General features: G+C 39.5%; 1 protein-coding gene across 1 annotated transcript in view; it reads right to left on the reverse strand.

Moving 5' to 3' along the window:
• The window catches only part of adgrb1a (adhesion G protein-coupled receptor B1a), a 156641-nt gene that overhangs the window by 90595 nt on the left and 48231 nt on the right, over positions 1–17815 (reverse strand). Inside the window, exons 5-11 of the mRNA XM_073485293.1 lie at positions 17584–17748; positions 10222–10386; positions 8638–8802; positions 8405–8506; positions 7080–7186; positions 6573–6767; positions 4932–5000 (exon numbers count right to left, since the gene is read on the reverse strand). Coding sequence (XP_073341394.1) covers positions 4932–5000; positions 6573–6767; positions 7080–7186; positions 8405–8506; positions 8638–8802; positions 10222–10386; positions 17584–17748 — 968 coding nt within the window. The remainder of the gene's footprint in view (positions 1–4931; positions 5001–6572; positions 6768–7079; positions 7187–8404; positions 8507–8637; positions 8803–10221; positions 10387–17583; positions 17749–17815) is intronic.

Here is a 17815-nt window from a genome sequence, read left to right on the forward strand (position 1 = left end):
AACAAAAACCACATGTGGGGTTCTTCAAGGGTCTACAGTATTCTCGGCCTCTTCTATTTAAACATCTCTAAGCTCCCCCTTGCTCACATTATGAAATATTATAGCATCTTCTACCACATTTATGTGGATGACAAACAACTCCCCATAACATTGTCACCACCACACCACCATTATAAGATCAGCCTATTACCACCTTGAAAACATAGCAAGAATGAAAGGATTTCTGTCTAAACAAGACACAGAAAAACTTGTTTGAGCATTTTTTTTTAGCAGGCGAGACTATTGTACTGGTGTGTTCCAGAATGCTGCCAGTCCTCACTAACACCGAGAAGGTGGAGCACATTACTACAGTCCTTAAAAGGCTGCAATGGCTTCCAGTGTGTCAAAGGATACATTTTAAAATAATTTTACTTTACACGCTCCCCACCCGTGGGCCAAGCTCTGTACACACCTGAGATCTGCTACAACTGCCAGCTCATTTAAATCAGGGCTCAAAAGATTACTGTTTACTTTTGCTTTCCAATAAATTAGATACATAATTTATTTTTAATCTGTAACTATATATTAGGATGCTTTGTGTTTTTTGTCTTTAAATGTAATTTAAAGCACTTTGCATTGCATTGCACTCTCTGAATAGTGTACTGTATATTTATTAGGGATGCACTGTTCTGATATTCAGTATCGGTATTGGTCCGATATTGGCCAAAATCCCTGGATCGGATATCTGAGAGGGGAAAATATATAATCCAATCCGATTTATCAAACTACACTCTCCCATAAATACTTAAACTATGCATGACATGCCCTAAAGAGAGCAGCATGTGTCATGTGACTAGCTGGAGCGAGCTTGAGTGAGACTGTCATCATGTCAGCTGTGTGGAATTACTTTAAGCTGATGGAAGAAAAAAGCAAAACAGCTGAGTGTAATTTATGCAATGCAAGTGTTTTCGAGGGGTGGCAGCACTGTCGGAAACTTCAACATGATGAACTTGATAAAACACTTGCAGAAACACCATAGGAAGGAGTATGCCGAATTTTTACAGCCGTCGAGTGCCAAGAAGTGCCAAAAGTGTACCGCAACAACCAATGCTGTTTTTAGCACGTTTGGGTGTGGCAAGTCAAACTGATCTGCTCCGGTTTGCTTTTCCATCACCAGTTTTACTGCACCGAGTTGAGCCGACCTGCTCCGACCTGCTCTGGAGTAGGGCCAGTGATGTCACATGACTGCAGCCACCCCATAACAATCATCCGTCTCCAACTAAAATTGATACTCAACTCATGTCTGTGCAGAGAAAGATATTTTTAAAAGTTAGTGTGTTCAGCTCTCAGTACTTTTGTAGCTTCTAACTGAATCTCTTTAGTTTCTCTCATCCTGTTTGTACTTTCAGACATCTGCTGTGTTTTACTGTTTCATCGTGTTCACTTTCAGCTGTTTCAGGAGTCATCTTTAGTTACTGCTGCTGAAAACACAACGTTACCTGTAATGCTGCTTCATAATAAAAGCTTTTAAATTACTAAATAACGGGGGGCATTTTTCTTGTGAAGAAGTTATAGTAAATTAAATGTGTTTGTAACTGAATTTGCGGAGCCACTTTGCAAAACTACTACTTCTAAGTGCTGTATCATAGGCAACTGGACTTGTTTCAGTTTCTTGAAGATGTTTCACCTCTCATCCAAGAGGCTTCTTCAGTTCTAACTAACTGGAGAGGAGGTGCAGGCTTTTAAACTCTGTGTGGGAGTGTCCTTACAGAGCCATTAATGACACATGTGAGCTCTGAGTTTCAGAGTGGTTAGGGCCACTTGTGGGTCGTTGACCCAACCGGCCTTCATGTGGGTTGTTAGGGCTAGGTGAGCCCAGGTGTGAATGGTTGTTAAGCTGTCTGGGGAGGGAACTCAGTCCTGCATTGTAGGTGGGTGATAAGTAATGTTTTAGGCCACCTCCTCTGTTCAAAGATGGTCATTCCAGTTTGACATAGATGGATTCCTTTACTCCTGTTTCAAACCATCTGTCTTCTCTGGCCAAGATGTTTACATTGTTGTCCTCAAAGGAATGATTTTTCTCCTTCAGATGTAAGTGGACAGCAGAGTCTTGACCTGAGGAGTTGGCCCTCCTGTGTTGTGCTATTCATTTATGGAGAGGTTGTTTTGTCTCCCCAATGTACACATCTGTGCAGTCCTGGCTGCATTGAACAGCATAAACTACATTACTCTGTTTATGCCTGGGTGTTTTGTCCTTAGGATGGACAAGTTTCTGCCTCAGTGTGTTGGTAGGTTTGAAGTGAACTGGGACATGATGATTATTGAAGATCCTCCTGAGTTTCTCAGATATTCCCGCAACATTAGGAATGATGATGTTGTTACGTTTTCCCGTCTCCTCCTCTCTGTCTGCTCTGGATCTTTTAGAGGTTTTGACAAAGGTCCAGTTTGAGTAGCCACAGGTTTTAAGTGCCCCCGTAATGTGCTTCTGTTCCTTCTCCTTCCCCTCTGACTTAGTGGGCACGGTCTCAGCCCGATGGTTTAGGGTTCTGATGACCCCACGCTTGTGCTCCAGTGGGTGATGACAGTCGAACAGCAAGTATTGATCTGTGTGTGTAGGTTTTCTGCTCACCTCAATGTTGAGGCTTCTGTCTTCTTCAGTGTGTACTGCACAGTCCAGGAAGAGCAGAATGTCTCCTCTGACACCTTCCTGTGTGAACTAGATGTTATTGTCCACGGCATTTATATGTTCTGTGGCTTACACTTCTCTCGTTCTGATTTGACCCAGGTGTTATCTACATACCTGAACCAGTGGCTAGGAGCAGTTCCTGTGAAGGTAATCAAGGCTCTGCTCTCAACTTCTGACATGTAGAGGTTGGCCACTATTGGGGACACCTGTGAGCCCATGGCACAACTGTGCTTCTGTCTGTAGAAAACCTTCACTGTACTGGAAGCAGGTGGTCATCAGACAGAGGTCAAGTAAGGCACAAATGTGATCTGGGGTGAAGTTGGTTCTGCTGGACAGAGTGCTGTCCTGTAGCAGGCCTTTCTTCACCATCTTTACGGTTTCTTGAGTGGGAATGCATGTCAAAAGTGATGTGACATCATAAGAAACCATTGTTTCATCTGGGTCCAGTGTTATTTCTCTCACCTTGTTGGTGAAATCCTGTGAGTTTTTGATGTGGTGTTGAGTGTAACCGACCAAAGGAGCTAGGATACTGGCTAAGTGCTTGGATATGTTATAGGTAACTGAGTTGATGCTGCTGCTGATGGGTCTGAGTGGTGCTCCTTCCCTGTGTATCTTGGGGAGTCCATAGATACATGGGATGGCTTCTCTGGGGTACAGTTGGTAATATAATGGCCTGTCAATGGCTTTGTCCTTTTCCAGTTTTTGCAGATATTCTATAACCTTCTTTTTGAAGCTACTGGTAGGATCTCGCCTCAGTGTCTCATGGGTGTAAGTATCACTAAGCAGATCAGTGACTTTGGTGTGGTAGTCCACTGTGTTTAGCCCTACAGTGCATCTCCCTTTGTCTGCCGGCAATTCAAACGTAGATGTTCTACCTCTGAGTCTGCCAACTTGGTGTTTCTAATGGCTGACTCTGTTGCTGTGATGAGATCTATTACTGGTATCTGTTCAAGAGTCACTGCAAATTCAGGGCTACTTGTGGGTCAGCGAGTTCACACCTGTCTTTAACAACTCTGTAAGGACGCTCCCACACAAAGTTTAAAAGCCTGCAACTCCACTCCACTTAGTTAGAACTGAAGAAGCCTCTTGGATGAAAGTTGAAACGTCTTCAAGAAACTGAGATACGTCCAGTTGCCTACGATATAGCACTTAGAAATTCCTTTAGAGGAGTAGACTATTAGTACTATAGTTTAAGCATGTTTTAAATGGCTAGGTTAAGCAAAGTGCTTCCATTCAGATGTATTATCTATAGCTTTGTTCTTTAAGAGAGGGGGAAAGGCTGTATCGGATTGGTATCGGTATTGGCAGATATTCGATGTTGTCTTATCGGTATCAGACATGAAAAAGTGGTATCGAGCCATCTCTAATATATAATTTTATTTAGTAAAATTGGCCATGAAGGCACAATATAAAAAGAGAAAAAAAGGCCAGTCTAAACAAAAAAAGTATTTTGTTGAATTACCTATCTTTTTTCAAACTTAACGTTGAAGAAGAGATGGTGCGCATTGTGATACATTCCCAAACACAACTTTCAACTCACTGCAAGTTACTATTGATTTTACCATCAAGAAATAAACAGACAAAAAAAAAATGGTCCACAGTAATGTAAAGTTTGCGTTTATACCAAATCATATTGATCATGGCAATGTTTAAATAATAACAATAATAATAATGATGATAATAATAATAATAATGATAATACTACTACTACTACTACTACTAATAATAATAAACATGATCATATAAGTAATAATAATAACTGCACCTAGTTCATAAAATATTGTCATAGTGGAAGAACATCCATCTTACTACTTGTGCCCAAAGTGCTGTATTTGCATTGTAGGAAGAAAATGTCCTCATTTTGAGGAGTGCAGGTTGGTTTATTTGGCATTGTTCTGATGCCTGAGTGGTGACACTCTTGAGAAAAGGATGGACAGCTGGACAGCTGGACGGAAGCGAAGATAGTGATGCACGAGTGGATGAGTGCAGCAGATGGAGGAGTGGGCGTTTGCACCGACTTGGTCACTCATTAGCTGTAGCTATTTCTCTCCTTCAGCAGTTCTCCTCTCTCCTCTCCTACCTACCTCTGTCAGTCTGAAAAGATACAGGTGGGCTGTTTGGCCACCTGCGTCTTTGTTACAGTGTCTAACTCATCAATTCTCCAGCTTCAGGGTTATTATTACTGTAGACTAAGTTCTAGAAAAGATGTAATTACAGGTGAGGTGACGATGTGAAGCCTGTTTTAGAAACAGAGGGTGATACTAACCAGTTGTGCTTCCTCCCATCTCTCCCTGTTCTCCTCCATCAACAGATTGCTGACTGACTGCACAAAGTTCTGGAAAACAAAGAGAAGATGTTTCACATGATTTCTATTTTGAAGTCAGACTTTACGGTATTTACAAAATAAGGTTGGTAATAGTCAATGAGCTACACTGTTGCACTGGATGAACATGTCATCCAGTGCTACACTGTTGCACTGGATGACATGTTCATTCATTACCAGTTTATTTGGGCTCAATCTCACATACACCATCCTACAGCCCCAACTACTCATTAGAGCACCAAATGTGTGTTAATCCTCAGCTGACTTTAGTCCCCAATAAATGTACTGTCTTTACTATTCTTCCTGCTTGATTACTGTAATGTTTCCTAAAAACTACGGTGACCATCTGGATATTACTTTAAGACATTGGTATTTACAAGTGTTGGGAGGTAATGCGTTAGAAAGTGATGTATTACCGTTACGTTTTTGTTGTAACGAGTATTTAACACTTTCGTTTTGCAATATAAGTAATCTGTTATTTAGTTAGGTTTTCAAATAAATAATAGTTTACTGTAAAGAATTTCACCATATTTCTCTGTTCCTTCTGTTGCCACAAAAAAATAAAAATAAAATCCCTGATGCATTTACACTGCTTTTGTTTCTCTCCGACTTCTTGGCAGGCAGTACACAGCCACCTGCTGATGTGTGAGTGTGGTTGCGTTGTGTCAGTGTGCAGTTGTAACTCAGATAGCAAGATGGCCAGCGCAGCCTCTGGTTCATTAGTTGCATGTTCAAACATGATGTACTGTAGGCAATATGAGCCTAGGTTTTCTTGTTTTCATAGAGACAGCTGTTGAAAGTATTTGTCTCGGCTAATTTTGCTTTTCTGATCGTTAACAGCCAAAAGGCTGCATAGCTGCTATCTGTTTGGTACGCTTGGTTTTTGTTAACTTTCATGTACTTAGATACAGATAATTTTTTTCACATCAGTTGAATTGCAAAAAAATAGCTGGAAGTTACATGTTTTATGAACTTGTTGGGCTAAATTCGCCCCTGTACCAACTCGATTTTATGTTTTGTAATCAAACAAAAAAGATGAATAAAGAGCTGTGAAGGGATATTGCGTCTGTCATTCCTGTTATAATAGCCTCAAAGTTCTTTCAATAGGTATCGTTGTGACATTACAAGTTACTTTTTAATGGCAGTAATCTTGTAATGTAACATGGTACTTTTAAAAGTAATGCCACCCAACTGTTTACCATTCAGGGAGGGTGTGACCAAAGATGCGATCAAATTGCAATATAGATAGCGTGGCTTTCATGTGCATGATACAAATAAAATGAGTCCAACTCGTTAAACATTGTTTTATAGAGATACTGATCTCAAAACCTCCACAGCAGTACCTTTGACAAAATACGAAAATACAGAATAACACCTTGTTATGTCCATTTTCTTGTCCATTATAAGGTGAGACAAATACCTGAAATTTCAATATGTTTGACCTTCAGTTCCTCTTAACTTGACCAATTCTTGCAATAAAATATTATCATGTATCAGTGTTTTTTACCTTAACTCTAATTTTGTTATGGTAGAAAACACACTCGACAGCATTACAGACATCAGTAAACCCATGTATCAACTCACCCGCATGTCTGCACTGCTAGGACTGTAGTATGCCCTCCTGAAGATCTCTGTCATATTCTTCAGCACATCCACGATGGCCAGCAGATCGCCGCTGTAGCTGGTCCCATCACTGGATGTCACCCTTAGCTTGGTCATCACCTCTGAAACTCCATCTCCCACAAGGCCACGCTGTGCTTTGGACAAGTGTTCACGCGTCTAACCGAGAAAGTGGCTTCTGTTAGATTTCACACATTTTTTTTATGCTAACTTTTGTTACCTTTGTAACATTGTGACCCTGAGTTTTTCATTTAGCGTGCTGTATGTTGCAGGGATTTGTGAAGACATTGGCAATATAACAAAGCCAGCAGGCTTTGATAAGATATCCTGTAGAATGACAATAAAACATAGTGAAATTCACACCTTTGTGCCCTGACAGGCACATTTGAAAAGTCACAATCAGTGTCTTTGTGTGGTTATTTTTTATTTAAGGCTACCAGGAGTGTAAAAGAAAAACTTTTTGATGCTCACCAAAGTTTGTATACTGCGATAGTCATTGGAAATGCATTTCATATAGGTGGGATTCTCCCAGTAGGCAATCCCCTCCTCATCCAGAGTGCAGCGGCGCAGGATAAGCCCTATGTACAGACACATGAAACAAAGGTTCTCTATCACCAAAGCATGTTTCTGATCCAATTCCTAAAAATACCACTTGAAATTTGCAACCCAATCGCAGAATAAATGTTGGTAATAAACGTCTCTGCAAACCACAGATATGTCGAAACTTAACATGCATTCGTGTTGCAACTTTATGTTTCTTCAGGTTGAATTTCCTATGTTATGACAACGCTGGGCTGGCCACATCATCAGAAAAATGATCATATACTGTAGGTCGACAATGAATGCAGCTTATTACAACCCAGATTTACTTTTGTTGTTTTGGTGGCGAGTTCTAGCTGCCGCAGTAATTATTACCACTGAAAAGGAGGAAGTGAGGAGAAGTAGTATGAAGAGAAAAAAGTCCATTCAGTTAAGAGGTTGGGGATGGACTGTCGGGTTAAACAAGCACAGGACTTTTATCCAGGAGACCGCTGTTCATGTCTAGTGTGAAACTCAACAGTGTCAAAGAGCTCTTTAAACTTACTAACGTAGTGAAGTTGCATCACATATACTGTATAACGTAACGTAGTTGGTAGTAACTTTTGTAACATATGTTTTCCTAAACCTAACCAATTATGTTTAGTGCCTAGCCATAACCAAGTAGATTGTTTTCCTAAACCTAACCAAACTGCAACCGTACAACAAAGATCTGGTAAGCCCACCACTGGTATGCTGTAACAGTCATGTTGTTTTGAGGAACGGTTATATTTGACGTTTGGGAGTCACTGGCAATCGACCTATTCAATCGTTCTGATATGTGACGGTTTATGGTCTAGTAAGGTTTAGGCACACAAGCCACTTGGTTAGGGTTCAGAATAGATCGTGTTTTGGCTTAAAATACCAATTTCAGTTGCCACAAACATGCTGGAGATGCGCCTAGGTCTCTATCTGTTTTTTGTTGCTCCAAACATGGCTGGAAAATTTCCTGAAGTCTCCTTAAAAATATCCAGTGGTTTCACAATTATGATGACTAAGGTTGAGACACAGTCTCAAACTGGGTCACTGGCTTGGCAGCATTGCCTAGACACCATCCCCTCCACCTCCCAATATGACAGTCATGTCATTCATAAACATGTAGTGTGAGCATAAACATGTAGTGTGAGCATTTAGGCCTATGACATGTACAAATGTAAACATAACAGTTTTTTGCAGAAAAAAAACATTTGAGTCTTGTTTTAGGTGAGATCTGAGCTCACCCATGGCATTGGGAGGACAGCGTACTGCTGCTGTATCCCCAGCTGGAGTCATCTTCCATACGACATTAGAGAAGTTGTCCTCACCACATATTTCATGAGGTTCTGCTCACAAATAGAGAGTAAATGAGCTTCATATAACTGTATCATGTAAAAGTTGAAAACATTTCTAAATAGCTGTTTCCTTCCCTGATGAAATATTCATGACAAAGCAGCCTGTATTCCCATCCACTTACCTGGACATCTCTTTTCATTACAGCGCCGGACCTCTTCTCGTTCTCCAGGACATGACTGCCCTCCAAAAAAGGGCCCATAACAAATCCTGTTTCTCTGCTGGCTCCCCCCTCCACAGGTTTTAGAACAGCCTGACCATAGAGACCATGGCTGCCACTTGCCATCCACTGACAGAATTAATACAACATGATTATGTTAGACAGGATGTGATCAGGCCGGATGAAACACACACACACACACACACACTACATTACTGCAGATCACATTGTACTGCTTTTGATTTTGAAATTGCCATGGGATTGTATTTATTTTCCAAGAGCATTAGAATTAAGTGGCAGGGTCTTGAAACTTGTTTAATGCAAATCATTGATAATTCATAGCATTGTGAAATTAATGAAAACTGGTGGCAGACTGGAAGGCAGGCAAACACTTTTATTAATTTAAACCACTGTGAAACACTAGCAAGTAAAATACTGGTAATGTAAAGTCGATGTGATTTGTAGTCAATGTGGAGTTTGGAGAACCATGTAAGAACTTTGCCCAAAACAAAGACTGAGAGATCAAATACTATATAAACACTCAATGCCAGCTGTCTGTACTCCGACAGATTTCACTCTCTCTGTGCTATGGACACATAGAATTGAGAAGATGAGAATTGAGTGGTGATTGTTCATGTGAATATTTCTTGCCTGAATTTATCAGTTTGTGTTATAATGTTGCTGGGTAAGTGAAGTTTGTCATTAGGGAGTGCCTACACAGAGAAACATGTGCCATGGAGAGGACCCACTGGGGCTTTGAATGCATTTGAAATTTCCCCAATTCCACATTATAGTGTGTCAGTTATCTATTTGGCCATCCATGGTAAGTGATTTGTTTAAGTCTGTCCAGAAGGGGTCTTGGTTGATTGTTGGAAGTGTTTTCAATCCATGCTTTTCTTTCTTCTTTGGGTTTGTTATATTTCTCAATGGATTTCTACCTTGAGTAGGTTATAAGCTGTGCAATAAACTGTGTTTTTCATGTTAAGAAGATGACATGACGAGACACGTGGGAGTCATGTTTTCATAATATCTACACCATTCATTTTTAATCACCATTATTTATATGTATATCTGTTGTCTAAATGTCATTCTGCAGCTGAAAAAAAGGAAAGAATCTGGTTTGTTGTATTCCAGTATCATCTTCCTTTTATGCTCTATAAGAATACGAGCAGAGGAGGCGTTGCTTTTTAGTAACCTGTCACACCTGACATCTACTTTAAGCGTCCCCACACCAGTGGATAAAGCATGCAAAAATTAACTGGTAAAACCATAAAGTCATAAATGTGTTAGATTATGTTACGTTCCCAGGGTGAATAATTCACTATTGAACTGAGGAGCCACATCATGCAATTGAAACAGAAAGGACCTTTTTCAACAGTGTCCACTACTGAAGTCCATTCCAAAAGGTTTAAGTTAATATATGATTAAATACTCACTTTCTATATGCTAGTTATTGGCCTTCTAGTAAATCTATTGTGAACAAGCAAGAAATATTTTCTGAGCCGCAGTAAATATTTTTATCTGGCTGTGGTCCAATGTCTTCCACACCTGGGCACTCCCCCAGGAAGCAGTCGACAGTCTCCAGCCACTCTCCTCTGCACTCGGAGCCTCCGTACGAGGGGCCGTTACACTCCCTGGTTCTTTGCATGGTCCCATTAGAGCAGGAGGCCGAGCAGGAGCTCCAGCTGGACCACTCATTCCACACTCCATCCACTGAAAATGGCCAGGATCACCAACAGGCACACAGACAAGACAATAGAAGAAAAACATACGTAAGTTACTTAGTGTATTATTGGTTATATACTAATCAAATACTTATATACTTAAGTTATATGACAGCCCTTTCATGTGCTCACTGTTCATTATTTTCGGCTGGGACATATCAAATCTATTGTCTTTGTTTATTTGCAATACCACCCTTGCACCCTTGTGGCAACGTGTATGCCTTAAGTATATTCTTGGCTTGAAGAATGAAAAAAAGCAAGCTTGAGCGAGATGTTGAATACTGCCTACCTTCTCCCCTCCCCACAACTGGCTAATTGCTGCATGAAGTGGGTGTGATTTTTATTGTAAAATTCTTGCCTCTGGAAAGTTACTACAATTGTTGGACACAGCCCAGGTTCCCAGGGATGGGAAACTCAGGTATTCTTAGAAAATCCAACAACAACATGTGAGGCATAGCATTTGGCATTGCTTTGATATAGATGATGTATTGAAATAGGGCTGGGCAACATACACAAAATACTGAATATATAGTTTTCATTAAATGAGACAATATATTGTTTTAGGTGTGCATATTATATTAGATGTTGCATATTGTTATATCATGATGTGGCATAGGCGTACAACTTACTAGACTGTTCTTCTTGTTCTAATACTTGTCTCCTACAATATTACCTACAATATACCCCTACAATATGGTTGCAATATTGATGTTAAGGTATTTGGTTAAAAATGGTGTGATATTTGATTTTGTTGCTCAGTCCTAGCATTTATAAAGTGCTTTTGAGAATTGATTAGATTTCAACATATTGGAATATAAACCATGAATTGTGATATAACCTAAAAATATTACGATGTTATTTTAAGGCCATATCGCCCACTCTCATGAAAAAAAACACAAACATACTTGAGTATACGTGTAGCCAACTAAGCTTCAAGTATGTTAATGATTGGTTAGCTTAAAGTTTGCTCTTTTGAAACAAATGATTGTGTATTAAAAATATTTCAGTTCTAAAGCATAATTTGAGGTGTATTTATTATATTTCAATGTGCTTAAGTGGTACAACTTCCAGTATACTTTGTACACTTTAAGTATATTGCTGTGTTTGTACTAATATACATGTTTGATTTATTTATTTAAGTCTACCTTATTTGTGTTTTAAGTACATTAAAAATGAATTGTCTCTTGCAAATAAACAAGCAATAAATCATTAAAATATTCTTACTGTTGTATTAATATACCATTAATGCATTCTTATTGTAGTAATAGTATGCTGAGTAATAACATTGGTTTATTTCAATTTCTAAAAAAAGGACACTTTAAAATGAATCAAAGTGAAATTAATTGAAGTTAATTAATTCAGCGAATCATTATTTTGCTGTCCTACTTTGTACATTACATACTCCTTTATGTAATGTACATAATGTACATTTATTTTTAATTTTTTTTTTGTAATTCAGTATATTCACATTTTCAATAGTACATTGCAAATACACTAACAAAGACATATACTATCTGTAAATTGATAAAAAGCATCACGCTTTTAACAATTTTAACAATACAACTTTTACACATTTAAAGTAATACTATAGTAATAAATACACTTCACTAATGAAGATACAAAACATTTTTAATTCACATGGTTCCAGTATAACTTATATCAGAAGTACTTGAAAAAGAAAGGCCAGTTGATCAAATCAAATCAAATCAATTCTATTTATATAGCCCAAAATCACACTCACATTGCGTCGGTGGGCTCTACAATCTGTACAGTGAGCGACTTCCTCTGTCCTTAGATTCGATTCAAGTGAGGAAAAACTTGCCATGTAGAAAAAAAAAAAACCTTTTAAAGAGGTCATATTATGCTTTTGGATTTTTGCCTTTCCTTTATTGTGTTATGAAGCATTTTTGTGCATGTAAACGGCCTGCTAAGTGAAAAAGCCCAAAGCCCTGCACTGCCTGTAATGCCTGGTTTGGAGTCGAGCCTTTGCTTCCATAACTTCTGTGCATCACTATGTAACACACTATGTAATGTATATTTTTATATATTTATTATAAAATACATATGGCTGTACCGCAGCCATGTTTACCAGCTGTAACAGCTTTACTTTCAATCACACTGCCTTGCTCAGCATGACCCGCCCTACTCTGCCTCTGATTGGCTACGTCCTGCCCGTTAAGTAATATGCATGTGCAACTCTCATCAAAGATTGATGCAAGATGTCTCACTCCATAGCTAAAATGGAGCGTTTAAGACACAGTGTGAAAAGGTATGCTGCAGCAATGCACTATATGAGAAAAATAATGTGTTTCTTGAAAACTAAAGTATATAAACCTATTCTACTGGGACCCCTGATTAAAAGTATGAACCTAAAAATTAGCATAATATGACCTCTTTAACAGGGGGGAAAAAAAGATGGAAGAAACCCCGAGAAGAGCCACAGAGGACGGATCCCCTTGCCAGGAAGGACATACATGCAATACACGTCGCATGTACAGAACAGAACAACAAAATCACAGTTTACAAATTTCACTGACAGAATATCTGATATAAGGAAAGCATTGTGAGTATCAAACACAAACTGCAAGTGATTATTTTTTACTAACTATTTTTTTCTACTAACAGAAGCATGTAGCCATCATCACAATCTTTTCGACATTTATTCTCCATTAATCATCAAAGTGGCATTACTATGTTGATTATGTGACAATCAGGGTTTTGAGGCTCATAAGGAAGCTCCTCTGCAGGACTTCATATGCTTAGTATCATTCCGAACAAATCCAGAGTCCAAATAATGTCCCTCATTCCACTGAAGACCTCCATTTCTTCCAGTCAGGACACAGAAGTCCTCTGGGTCAGGTTCTGGCTCTGCACCATCCCTCCTCAGGACACCGACCACATCACACACTTCTGGCCTCAGTGGCCCCAGTGTATGTGTTCTGTTGGGTGAAATACAACCGGCCCATTAGCAATGAACACAATGCAAGTTTTAAAAGGTAAAGTGCAGCAAGACGCTTGAAGCATCACAGTCAACAAAGGTTAACTGAAATCTGAGCAGCAAAATACCAGTCAATCTCAGGAAAAATGTACAGCAGATGTATGTAGGAAGCTAGCGTTTAGTCCGTTAGCCCGATGCTAACACATTACCCCTAACGTGCTAACAGAAATTAGCATTGCGACCGCAATAATCTTATCAGAACAAATTATCCATTTGACCTCACAAGCTTAACAAAAAAATGTGTGCTCATACCTACAGTCAATACAGCATTTCATATGATCTGTGGATGTGAACTAATAACTGCTGACTTGATGAGCAGGAACAGCTAAATGTAGCAGTTTACTTCAAAAGGTTTATGTTAACAACTTCTGCAGTGTAGCAATGATGCTGCTGAAACAAATACCAGACAAGACTGACTGGCATGTGATGTGCATTGTTATTGTAAATAGGACTATTGTAAATATTGTTTATAGAAGTGAACAATTTAGAATCATAAGCACCCAAGTTCTGCTTACTGGATTTGTACAAGAGTAAAATTAAAGCCCTTTAAAAGCATTCACAAGGTACTTTAACCAAACAGTTCAAATTAAACATTTTCCAAACTTTTAAGACTTTTAACAACTCTGTAAAAAACCTACCTTCTGCAGCTTACCTTGCAATTAACTAACCTGACTAAACTTCAGTAAAACACACGCTTCTGTATAATCCAAATAAATTATAATTTACTTACCCAGTTCAATGTACGCATGTCTCTTCTCTTCCTCTATGCCCAGTCACCTGCAACTGTTTTTAACTTTTGTATTTAGAGTGACTAATAAGTCAAAAAAAAGCCACCCTGGTATCCTGTACTGCTATCAGCCAAAATTTGCATCCTGTGGTTATGTGTGTGTGTGCGAACACACGTGCATGTGTGTCATGTAGCTGTGAAAAAATGTTGTACATTTTCAAAGATTTTAAGTTCTATTTGCAATTCAGTATACTTTTCAAAAGTACACTGAAGTACAAAGGGACATGAAAATAATTATAACTTAACGAGATTGGGACAAGCGACGGCATAAAACAAGAATAAACATTTGAGTTCCCAAGATGGAAATCTCTGATGATAGAGAAATGTTTGCAGATTGATGCAAAAGTGTCCTGCTTTCTGCTGGACAGGTCAGAGTAACATTAAAGATTACAACCGACCACAATATATACTTCCCCCTGCTGCTAATGGTTCAAAACCTAAATAATGTACAATGCATATCAGCAGTACATTAGTTTCACTGGAAAGAAATGCCGCCATGTATAACATTAAATATTAGCACCTCAGTTTGTGCCTCTCAGAGAGCTGGTGGTAATGTAGCGTTAGCAAGATTTATTTAGATTTATTCCTTGTTTGTTGCAGTGAGACAACACATGGAGAGATAACTAACTAAGATTTGACTTCGATAATAATCAGTAAATATGATTACGTGATTTTCCTTTACCCTGCTGAAAGAATGAGAAAGCCGGAGGGGGAACGAGAGGGAGTGAGGGAGAGAAAGTGAAACAGGAAAGAAACTGTCCCTCACCTGTTGTGTCTGACATATTCTACAGATACAGACATTAAAACTGTAGTAAAATGCTGGTATAATGTGGATATGACTGCCTACAGGTCATTTTCAGGTCGATTTTTGCCGAGAACTGTGCATGTGTCGCAGCAGTAGCCTGCGACGCAGCAGCCATGCTTGAAAGCATGTCTCATGCATCCAGTATGAACAGTCTAACCTGTTAACATGGACGCTGGAATGAAAAGTGAGAGGTAACGACACACAGCAGCACTGCACAGGCATCCAGTGTGTCCAGCCTGTTAGTGTGACAGATAAACTGTGGAGAAGTCTGCTGATCACTTATTAACACACTTAAGTTAATACTTTCTAGGAATATTTTTCAATATTTTTCTCCATAATTTCTTTGTGTGATCCTTTTTTTTTTTTTTTTTAGTTATAACCTATAGTTTTATAGACAAGATAACTAAATACCTCTTCACCTCATCAACACTGTTCTGGATGAGTCCATATTTAGAAAATGATATTCACCACCGTAGCTTCTGGAGCTTCTCCAACATCTTCAGAGAGGGAGGGGTGAGCGAGGGGGTGTTGCAATCTAGAACCTCACTGCTAGATGCTGCTAAATACTCCATATATTACACACTGTACCTTCAAGAGCAACTTGGAATGAATGAACATTAAAGTGCCCTGAAGTCTACTGAAATACACCTCTAATGACTATACTTTAAACTCGAATGTAACTTGAAATGCATGAAAACATCAGGATATTGAAATGTGTATTATGCATTAAAGCTGGAGTTCGTAGAATATGTGAAAAACGCATGAGACTGGGATGGAAACAACTGTGCTCCCCCCTCCCCTCCGTGTTTCGACTCCGTAGCTCCACACTTTCACTTTCCACTCTCGCGCTTGGAATATTCAGGTCGGAACTTTTCTGTCATACACTAGCCATGGCCGAATTACAGGTAAGAAAGTACTTTACCTTTCTCTCGTGAACAAATTGAACGTATGAACAAACAAACATTACTTTTGCATTGTTTAGAAGAGCGATAGAGACCGACAACAATTATTTCTTGCTAATGTCTCAGCATGACATAGCCTACATGTCTGGCACTAATAACGCTACGATATTTGTCATACTGACGTGATACTTATACAGCATAATCTAATGACAACAGCAACACTTATTTATCACGGGAAAGAGGTGTGAATGCTAAGAATAATAAAACAACATATAACGCTAAAGTAAACAATTACCCCCACATGCACGGACTATCGGAGACAACCACTTTATTCAGACACTTCTTTCTTTTCACCGTAACCTGAAAATAAATATTAACGGTCACATCTGTATTTACACGGCACACGTCCTCTGTATGTCTTGTATATATAACGCTACTGACAATACATTTGACGTTGACTTTGGCTCTGACTTGCTTGTAGCTGTCGTGAGCCTTTGGCTATGGTTAGCATAAAGTTAATCAACTCACAACATTACTCGTCAATTGTGACCACAAACCGCCTGCTTTATTAGATTCACAGTCATTTCAACTACACAGCCAATTACTACCACACATTTAGATTATCAGATACGTAAAACTTGCATTGGAGGCTCACCTGTCCAGGAGAAGAACAGCAAGCTCAGTATCCAACTTCAGCCCGATGCTATCGCTAAGCTCTCTCCACCTCGGATATGCTTGTCCAATGTTTACACGCGATGTATTCCGTCTATTGTCACTCTCCCTCTTAGACTCTCGTTTCTCTACATCGGTCTTCCTTTTTTTTGGCTTGCTTAGCCGTGTACGCTTTTGTTGGTAATGCCGGGATAGCGGCTTTTCCTGCCGGGACGTCCGCCATTGCACCTTCCGATGGAAGGTGAACGCGCATCGACTTTGGTCGAGCAACCAATAGGAACGCCCGAAACAGCTTGCTCTGTAAAATGAACTGTGATTGGCTGAACACTGCCGTCACGGCACTGATTTTTTAAAGCCTGAATATAGAGCCAAGAGGAGACACAGAAGTCCAGTGTTCTGTCATAACACTGTGAATTACAATATGCTGAAAGGTTATTATTGATTTTTGACCAAAGGACACCAGAAATAACTTACACACTCCAGCTTTAAGTGTATTGTTAGAACGATCATTTGAAGCATACATTTTTACAATGTATGGGAAATATGCTTATGAACAAAGTTAAGTGTGCAAATTAAGTGCAGAAATTACACATTACTTTAACTTGATTTTCCTGTAATATATTTCTAGAAAGTGCACGATAGTACCAATATTCTAAAGTGTGTCTTACAGATGTTCGATCAGATTGGGATCTGGGGAATTTGGTGGCCCGGTCAACACCTTGGGCCCTTTATTGTGTTCCTCGAGCTGTTCCTGAGCAGTGTTTGTGGTGTGTCAGGGCACATTGTCCTGCTGGGGGGCCACTGCCATCGGGTAGTGTTGTTGTGATGAGGGGGTGTACTTGGTCCACAACATTGTTTGGATGGGTGGTGCATGTCAAGTGGCATTCACATGAATACCAGAACCCAAGGTTTCCCAGCAGAACATCGCATTGTGATGAGATGATCAATGTTATTATTATTATTATGTTATTTTCACATATTTTATATGTTATTTTCTTTATGGTAATTAGTGCATTCCTTACCTGGACAGACAGCTATGTTGCAGAATTTCGTCTGTTTCTCTGGTCCGTCACATGGATCTCCCCCAAACTGAGGGGGGGTACAGGTGCGTGTTCGGGACCTGTAACCTCGGCCACAGGTTGATGAACACAAACTCCATGGTGACCACTCGTCCCATGCGCCGTGCACTGCAATCAGAGCAGCTAGGGTATGATTTATAGACAGACAAACACAGGCCCCATTAACATCCCCAAA

This window comes from Pagrus major, chromosome 17 (genome assembly GCF_040436345.1).
Source record: "Pagrus major chromosome 17, Pma_NU_1.0".
Lineage (NCBI taxonomy): Eukaryota > Metazoa > Chordata > Actinopteri > Spariformes > Sparidae > Pagrus > Pagrus major.